General features: G+C 63.0%; 1 protein-coding gene across 2 annotated transcripts; it reads left to right on the top strand.

Moving 5' to 3' along the window:
• The first annotated feature begins 78 nt into the window (after positions 1 to 78).
• Positions 79 to 8,293, top strand: LOC141970431 (C1q-related factor). 2 transcript variants are annotated; one of them, XR_012635185.1, is made up of 2 exons: positions 79 to 214; positions 7,279 to 8,293. XR_012635185.1 is itself a non-coding variant. In XM_074927035.1 (2 exons), exons 1-2 carry the CDS (start codon positions 2,574 to 2,576, stop codon positions 7,456 to 7,458), a joined length of 234 nt encoding a protein of 77 aa, XP_074783136.1. In that variant the 5' UTR covers positions 2,540 to 2,573; the 3' UTR covers positions 7,459 to 8,293. The 2 variants fall into 2 exon arrangements, 1 of the variants encoding a protein (XP_074783136.1); XM_074927035.1 differs by lacking the exon at positions 79 to 214 and adding an exon at positions 2,540 to 2,627.
• Positions 8,294 to 8,660: the final 367 nt, after the last annotated feature.

Below are 8,660 nucleotides of genomic sequence, written 5' to 3'. Positions count from 1 at the left end.
CGGTCCCGGCATGCCCCGCGGCCCGCCGCCCAATCGCGGCGCGCTTTGGTGCGGGGGCGCGGCAGGCGCCGAGGCCCCGTTTGAAGATGGCGGACGACAGTGAGACAGCAGTGAGGCGGCCACCGGCGAGGCCTCCGCGGCCGCCGGCGGAGGAGAACGACCACGAGCACTGCAGCGACTGCGAGAACGAGGCGGAGCGCGGCTCCAACCGGGGGTGAGCGGCGGCCGGGGCGGCCCGTCGCGGCGGCGGCCGGGCCCATTGAGCAGGGCAGCGGCCGGGAAGTGAGCGGTGCCCCGCCCCGCGTGCGCGCTGATTGGCCGGCAGGCGGCGCCCCGCGCGACGATTGGTCGAGGCCGGCCGTCAGTCTGCCGGGGGGCGGTCCGCTGGCTGCCTTTCTCGGCAGTTGTGGGAGCGTGTCCTGGAGCGGAGCGGGGTCGGGCCCGTCCGTGGCGCGGATGGGGAGCGGCCTCCGCGGTGTGTGCGGGGCCGCCAGAAAGGGGCCGCCAGGGCCTTTCCCCCCCCCGAAATGAGCCCGATCCGCAGCTTTTATTGTCCCCGTGTTACGCTGTGTCTCCCCGCGTTCCCCCCGTGCTCCAGCGCCAGCCCCGTCCTTGTGCCATCTCCGGCACCGCGGTGGCGTCCGGGGCGGTGGCTCGGTTGGGCGCCTTACCCTGCTCCCCAGAGCCTGTGGCCTCCGGTGGCCGTCCCTGCGCCCTGGGAGAAGCCCGGGGTTCCTCACACCCGTCCCGTTGTTTCCCTAAACACGGCCCCGGGTTTGGTGAAGCTCAGCTGGCGCTGCCTTGTGGTTTGAGGAGAGTGGCGTCCAGAGGTGTGAGATGCTGAAATGGCCACAGTTGGGCTGGGAGCGAGTGCACGCGGGGAGGCAGGTCCCTGTCTAGGTGGGGAAGCTCTGAAGTCCCTAACGTAGTACCCGCGTTACTCACGGCCTTAATTAATAAGGCGCAGAGCTGCCTCGCCATGCCTGTGGGTTGCAGGAGAGGCTTTGTCCTCGTTCCCGCTGGCTTTGCATGCAGTAGGGCACGTCAGCGTGTGGCTCGTGCCACGTCGTGTCTTTCCAGAGGTTTCCAGCGGTTTTGCACCTTGTGCTTCACACACCGGAGCCTCGCTGGGCTCCTCTTCCCCCTCACCCTGCATTCCCAGCCCTGCAAGGCTGTTGGCTTGAAGAGCTTTTCTCCGTCCGTCGGCAGCTCTCTGTAGGCAATCCCGCCTGTCCAGTAATTGAAGTGAATAAAAGGTCATGCAAGAAATATCACTGAGGGTTTTTTTATGACAGCACAGATGCCTGTTTATATTTTATTTGCCTCCTGGGTGTGGCACCGTGTCTCACTTTAATAGGTTTAGCCGTGCTTGGGGAGATTTTTCTTTTCTTTCCCTCTGACATGATTAGGTTTGTGGAAAGCAGAGCAAAGCAGACGGGAGATGTGGTGCTTAATCACCGTTATTTCCCAGCCCATGGGTTCAGCCTGCCCTTTGCCAGGAAAAGGTGTGTCCTTGAGGCCTCTTCAGATCCTAGTGCGGGCATTGCATCTCCTGCAACCCTGAGGAGCTAAAAGTCACCTGCCCTGACTAGGGCGAGCGTTGAAGTGCAACAGGATAACCAGGCAACCTGGGAAATGACCAGGAACAAATAGAGAGTTCAGATCACTTGGGAAATAACATTAAAAGTGTGGAAGATGGGCACAGCGATAATGAGCACAAACCAGGGAGGGTTTGGGGCTCTCTGGCAAACCTCCTGCACCACCCCCCGCAAACCTAGTGGGGGATCAAACTAGGAGAGAAAAGACCCAGCAGTAGGAAAAGTGGTGGTTTTTTTTCCTGATGCACATCGGTTCCCTTGATTTTGTACCGTCACCTTACACTGGGATGTGGGAGTGTTTCTGGTTACCCCAGCAGAACTGTCCCCCAAAATTAGGCAGGGGAAGTGCTTTGAGCGGCCAGGGTTTGCAGAGATACATCTGGTGTTTCCCAGCCTCCAGGGGGGCTGAGCTGGTGGAGGACAGTCAGTCTGAGCGGGCCTCACCTTGAACAAGCCCATCTGGTTTATTTAGGTACTTCCAAAAGTCTGTTTTTGAGATTGCTCAGGTTATGGGTATTTCTAGTGTTGGTTCCTTTCCATCGCACTCGAGGAGCTGTCCGGTAGCGGGGCAGGGGGATTGCAGCAATAGGTAATGGCCGCGACGGACAACGATGCCTTTCCCGGGAGAAGAGAAAAGCATTTTCCTTCGTCAGAAAACGGACCATTGTGATCCTGAGGGTAATTGGAAGATGTTTTGAATAGCACAGCCAACGCGCCCTCTTCCACCCTCTTTATCTCTCAAAGCAGCTCGGGCTGGAAAGGAGATAGGGGAGGAAAAATGCATAAAGCATTTAGCTGGGAAGGCTGCGGGCTGTCGCGCAGGAGCTGGCCTGGCGGTTAACCCTTCCTGTGGGGTGAAACCGGCTTCAGCCCTCGCAGCTTCATGGGTCGCATCGACTCTGGTAGCTGGGATTTCGGTCTTTTAGCCTTGATCTTTTGCCACCCAGCACCTACTTCTTCACCTAGCACGTCCTCATGCGCGGCGGCGACGGCACCAGCATGTGGGCCGACCTCTGCAAGAACGGCCAGGTAAGGGCTGGCCATCCTAACTACCAGCCCCCCCGCGGGGACGGGAGATGTCACTGCCCCCCCAGCACCGGAGAAGGGCGCTGGGTGCTTCCTCAGGGTGCCCCGTCCTTTTCCCAGCCCCAGGGATGCACCCCCTGGGTGCTCCATCCTTCTCCTGGCCCCAGAGGTGAACCCTCAGTATGTCACATCCTTCTCCCAGTGCTGACGATGAGCTCTGGGTGCTTCCCCCGGGGAGCCCCGTCCTTTTCCCAGCCCCAGGGATGCACCCCAGGGTGCCACATCCTTCTCCAGTGGCAGTGATGGGCGCTGGGTGCATCCCCAGGGTGCCCTGTCCTGCTCCCAGCTCCAGAGATGCATCCACGGCATGGCCCATCCTTCTGCCAGCCCTGGAGATTTGCCCCCAAGAGGCTCTGTGTTTTTCCCAGTAGCGATGATGGGCCCTGAGTGTGTTCCCGGGGTGCCCCATCCAACTCCCAGCCCCAAAGATGCACCCCAGGGGTGCCCCATCCTTTCTCCAGTAGCAGTTTTGGGCTCCGGGTGCACCCCCGGGGTGCCCCATCTTGCTCCCGTGCCCAGAGATGCTCCCCCGGGTACCCCGTCCCTCTCCCAGCACTGGGGGCACACGCTGCCACCACAGCCAGGCTGCCCTGCCATGTCCCCAAGGGTCCCCTTGGTCCTTTCCTTGGCCCCACAGACGTGCCCTGTCATGCCTCTGGGGTGCCTTGGGGTGTCCCCACAGTGTCCCCAGGGTGTCCTGCCCTCCCCGGCGGGGACAAGGCTCCTCCACAGGGGACAGTCCCTGGAGGGGGCAGCTTCTGCCCCAATTGTGGGGTGCAGCCCCCCCGGCCCAGAGCCAGTCCTGCTGCCGCTGGGTGAGGAGACATGTCCTCATCCCGTCCGGGCTGCGAGGGGACACCATGGGGGGACACCCCGAGGCTGGCTCCGTCCCTGTCCCCCGCCCCACTCCGGCATCCCCCCCAGACCCCGTCCATCTGAAAATCCTCCCAATCCCGAGACCCTCCATCCCCGCTGTTTTCGGGTGATGTCCATAGCGCTGCCCCTTTCTCACACTGTGTCCCCCCAGCCATGACCTGAGGCCCAAGATGTGGTCGTGACCCCCAAAACGTCACCTGAGCTCAGTTCCCTTGGGTGTCACCACAACCGGCATCCTCACCGGGATTCATCCCACCCCGCTCCCACTTCCCGTCTTCTCCCGGCATCCAGCCCTGTGGTGCATCCTTATCCTGAGGATGTACGACACCAAATGAACCCAAACTTGCGTTATCAACCCCCAAAAACAGCTGGGGGGGGGCGGGAATTGGGAGTCCTGTCACGGCCACAGCACTTCACCCCTCGGCTCTTAAAACCCCTGAGCCGGGAGGGCAGCAGAGGCAGAAGCCGCTCAGCTTTTTTTCTCCATCCAAACAGTTTAATTTTTTTTTTTTTTATTTTTTTTTGTGTGTCCCCCCCACTCCAGTCCCAAATTTTGGAGGGTCCTGGCGACGCTTGGCACCCCTGGCTCTTTCTCCCAAGCAGCATCTGTGTAACTCCAGACTGAGCATCCCCAAAAAAACACCTCAACCCCTTATTCCTCCACAAAAGTATTTTTGGGGACACCCCCAAACCTTCCTGCCTTCTCCTGCCCTCCACTGAGCTCTGACCCCCCCAGCCTGGTGGGGGATTGATGCACCCGGACGCTCCTGGATGAATTTCCAGAAGCTACGGAGCCCCTCGACAAGAGGAACTGCACTTGGTCGGGCGCGCGATGCAGCTTAATTAACTGGTTGTTAATTACTAACGAGGTATCGCCGCTCCAATATTTATAAAGAAGCGGCTCGGGAGGCAGGGGAGCGTTTCAGCGGGCTGGCTCCAGCGGGAGAGTTTCAAAAAGGTACCCCAAAAATACCCCCAAAAATGAGAAAATTGGGTTAATTAGGGATTTGTTACCAAAAATGCTCCATCCCTGGCAAAGCTGGGGGGTCGGGGGTTGCCGGGGTGTTTCCTGGTAGACAGGGGTCGATGCCAGCCTCCTCCTAGGGAATTATAACTCGGGGGTGTCCGTCTGACCCCCCCACTTTCCTCTGGGCGCTGCTGGTTCTGGGCACAGCCCCTCACCCTGCATCGGGGCTGGAGTTAATGAGAGCCAGGGGAGCCCCGGCGCTGGAAGGGAGCTGCTCCTGGTGGTTAATTAGCATTAATTATTCTTATTTGTATTAGCCCATAGACAGGCGAGTGGGGCAGCGGGGTGGGGGCGGGTGCTGGACGGTTGGACGGACGGACGGACGGGGTCGGAACGGGGCGGTTCTGGGGTCCCCGTGGTGGGGGTGACTGTGGCCCCGGCTGCCTCGTGTAGCCAAAGGCCTGGGGAGGGGCACAGCCCCGGGGGGGTCCCTGTGGTTGGGGGCCTGGGGACAGTCCCCAGGGGGGACCCCCTTGCTGGGGGGGGATTCTGGGGGCACCCAGTGTTGTGCCTGGGGGCCCAGGGGGCCACCTGCTACTGCCCCCAAGGGTGCTGGGGGGCACCCACCGCCATGCCCAGAGGGGTCCGAAGGGGGGCACCCACTGCTGCGCCTGGGGGTGCTGGGAGGGCACCCGGCATATGTCTGGGGGTGCTGGGGGGCGCCCGCCACTACACTTGGGGGTGCTGGGGAGCGCCCACAGCCACACATTGGGGTCCTGGGCCACGGTGGCCGTGGCACGTGGGGCACATGGTGTCCCCGAGGCACCGAGCGTCACCGCGAGCAGCTCAGCCCCGCTGCCCCCCGTCCCCCTGCCAGCCCAGGGCCCTGGGGCGCAGCCGGCCACGTCGGGGACCATCCCAGTGACCCCAGGGCTGGTGACACCCCCCAGCAGTGTCACCGGGGTCAGTGACAGCGGCTGCAGCAGAGCCAGCAGTGGGGGCTGGGGGCCATGTCCCCCCCATGGTTCCCACCCCCCGGGGCTGCGCCGGGCTGTGGCACGGAGAAACTGAGGCACAGAGCAGCACGAGGGGGATGAGACCATCCGAGGGGGGGACTTGGTGGCAGCCCCCACTTCCTCTGCCACCGTGGTGCCGGGAGCGGCTCAGGCCAGCCTGGCGCTGCCATTTGTCTTCCCTGGTTAGCGCGAAGGGCTGGCGGGCACGTGGTGACGAGGCAGCTCCTTAACGAGGGAAGATGGATGGCACTGGGCGGCTCTGGCTGCAGGGGGAGGGACACGATGGCAGCAGAGGCCGGCGCCAAAAAGCTTCCCCTCGTTCTCCCTCCCCCCTGCTTCTTCCTCCCTCCTCTTCCTCAGCATGACCCTCTGTGAGGCAACACCCCCCGGAGACTGGGACACTGTGACCCCCTGAGATTCACCGGGTGTCCTCCCCCAGGGATGGGGACCCTCGTGGTGGCGGGTTATACACAGGGTGAATATTAACAGGGTGATAGTGTTGGTGATGGCACGAGGGATACGGCTGCGTGGGTGAGAGCACGGGACCACCTGCTGGGACATCGGTAGGTTCCAGAGTTAACAGTGTCTGAGCATGCCATCGCAGGCTGCCTGTCGGCTCGGGGAGATGAGGAGAGGACCCTCCCCACCCAGCGTGAGCCAATTAAGAGCCCATTGTTGTCGGTTGTAATTAGGAGCATCTTCTCCCCAGCGCATCGCTTTTGCATTTATTTCATTTGGGATTTTATCTGCCGGCTTGTCGCTGTCACCCAGCGCTGCGCGATCTCCCGGCAAGGCGCCGGCGGAGATTTGATTACCCAAATAATTCTGCAGTGGCAGCAGGCTCCAGCCACGGAGCTTCTTTGCCAGGCAGTTACGGCACCTCCGGCTCTGCTGGCACCTCCCGGCCTTGTCCTCTGGCACGGAGGAAATATTTCTCGGCGGGAGCATCCCGCCCCCCAGCAGGCCGGGATCAGGGTGCAGAGCGAGGCTTGTTTTGGGGGGATTTGAGCTCAGCCTCGCTACACGCTCATGGTCCACAGGGAGCTCATGGGAAGATGTTCAGGAGAATCAGGTTGGTTGGGGCCGGGCTGGGCTTGGAGACGCAGTCCTGTGTCCGAGCCGGGGTCCCACATCTGAGCCACGGTCCTGTGTCCGAGTCCAGAGTCGGGGTCCCAGCTCTGAGCCACGGTCCCACAGCTGCACTAGGTCAGGGTCCCGTGTCCGAGCTGGGGTCCCACATCCAAACCCGGAGATGGGGTCCCGTGTCTCAGCCGTGGTGCTGCATCCGAACCCAGGGTCGGGGTCCCGTGTCAGAGCTGTGGACTCACATCCAAACCCGAGACGGGATCCCGTGCCTGAGCTGTGGTGCTGCACCCCAGTCCGGAGCCGTGGTTCCGTGTCCGTGCCGGGGTCCCCCCCGTGCAGACCCAGAGCTGGGGCCCCGCCTCCGAGTCGTGGTGCCACACCCGAGCCTGGGCCTGTGGCCCCACACCCAAACCCAGCGCCAGGGCCCCAGCTCGGAGCCTGCCCGGTCAGGGAGAGGCTCCGGGCGGTGCTGGGGGCAGCCCCCTCCATCCGGGGTGCGTCACCCGTGGGGGGGGTCAGGGCACCCCACGCTGCCCCGGAGCTGGCGGGCGCTCTCCCTGGCTGCGGCTGAGCCGGGACCCCGGGTGTCCCGTGGGACCCGGGGCAGAGCCGTGCCCTGAGCCGGGTAACGCGGGTGTCCCCTGCGCAGGTGCGGGCCAGCGCCATCGCGCAGGACGCCGACCAGAACTACGACTACGCCAGCAACAGCGTCATCCTGCACCTGGACGCGGGGGACGAGGTCTTCATCAAGCTGGACGGGGGCAAAGCCCACGGCGGCAACAACAACAAGTACAGCACCTTCTCCGGCTTCATCATCTACTCGGACTGAACCCGCACCCACAGCGTCGCCCCACGGCCCCCCGGCCCCACGGCATCGCCCCATAGACCTCCAGCCCCACGGTATCCCCCAAAGACCGCCCAGCCCCACAGCGTCCCCCCACTGCCGCCCAGCCCTAGAGCCTCCCCTTTGCTACTGTCCAGCCCCACGGCATCCCCCCACAGCGATCCAGGCCATGTGCGGTGCCCCAAACCCCCCCTTTCCCATTAGCTCACCCCACAGCTGCTAATTCAAGGCTGGGGTCCCGCAGGGGGCTGGGGACCAGCAAGAGGCTGGGGGACCCCCCTGTGCTGCCCCACTGCGCCCCCATCCCCTGGCTGTGCTCCCCGCTTGGCCGCGTGGTGCCCCACTCCTCGCTGCCTCCCCACGCTCGGGGCAGTGCCGGGGCCGGGGGTCCCTGCTGGCGTGTATATATGTACAGGACGCGCAGATGTCTATACGGGTGCCCCCCCTGTCCAGCCCCGTGCTGGGGGGCTGCGCTGGGGCAGGGGGGAGATGCCTTGCTGCCTGACCCAGGGCTACCCCATGGTAAAGCAGAGCTGTGACCTCTCCCCGTCTGCTGTCTGTGTCCCCGCGTGGGGCAGAGCCAACATCCCCCAGCCCAGGGACAGGGTCCACCTGCCACCCCCCCAGTCGACCCCGCTTGGCTTCCTGAACTGGCCCGGCCGGGGGTGCCGGGAGAGGCTCCCCTGTCCCCAAGCGCTGGCGTCTTCTCTGCCACCTCCAGTGCAGACAGTGGGGGTGCCACCGCCACCATGTCCCTGACCCAGAGCCCAGGTGGCCCCATGAGGGGTGTCCCCTCAGGTACATGCGTCCAGACTGCAGGGGGGGGGGAACGTGGTCCAGCCCTGCAGAGCCATGAGGACCCTCCGGCACGGTCACCTGTCACCGCTGCTTCGGTGCAGGCAGCGATTCATAGAAACAGACTCTACAACTGGAGTAGAGTTACACAGCAGGTATGTTTGTATGTTTACTCCGGCCGGGGTGCAAGGGGATTTCTCTGCAAAGCTTGCACCCCCACAGCACATTTTACCAAAAACTTACCAAGTGTGGATATCCATATTCATTGGATTACACAATACAAATATCCATGTGCATGAGTGAGGCTGGGTTGGCTCTAGATGCTGGTGTCAGCAGTTGATGTTCTCTGCCCATTGCCTCCTGGTGGGTGTCTCTGGGGTCTGTTGGAGGAA

The sequence above is a fragment of the Athene noctua genome, chromosome 25 (genome assembly GCF_965140245.1).
Source record: "Athene noctua chromosome 25, bAthNoc1.hap1.1, whole genome shotgun sequence".
Lineage (NCBI taxonomy): Eukaryota > Metazoa > Chordata > Aves > Strigiformes > Strigidae > Athene > Athene noctua.
This window is presented reverse-complemented; position numbering and strand designations above follow the sequence as displayed.

Excerpts from the sequence above, each read along its gene's own strand:
- LOC141970431 (XM_074927035.1), top strand. The coding sequence starts at position 2,574 with ATGCGCGGCGGCGACGGCACCAGCATGTGGGCCGACCTCTGCAAGAAC. Across the intron at positions 2,628-7,278 it reads ACCTCTGCAAGAACGGCCAG|GTGCGGGCCAGCGCCATCGC; the intron begins GTAAGGGCTGGC and ends TCCCCTGCGCAG.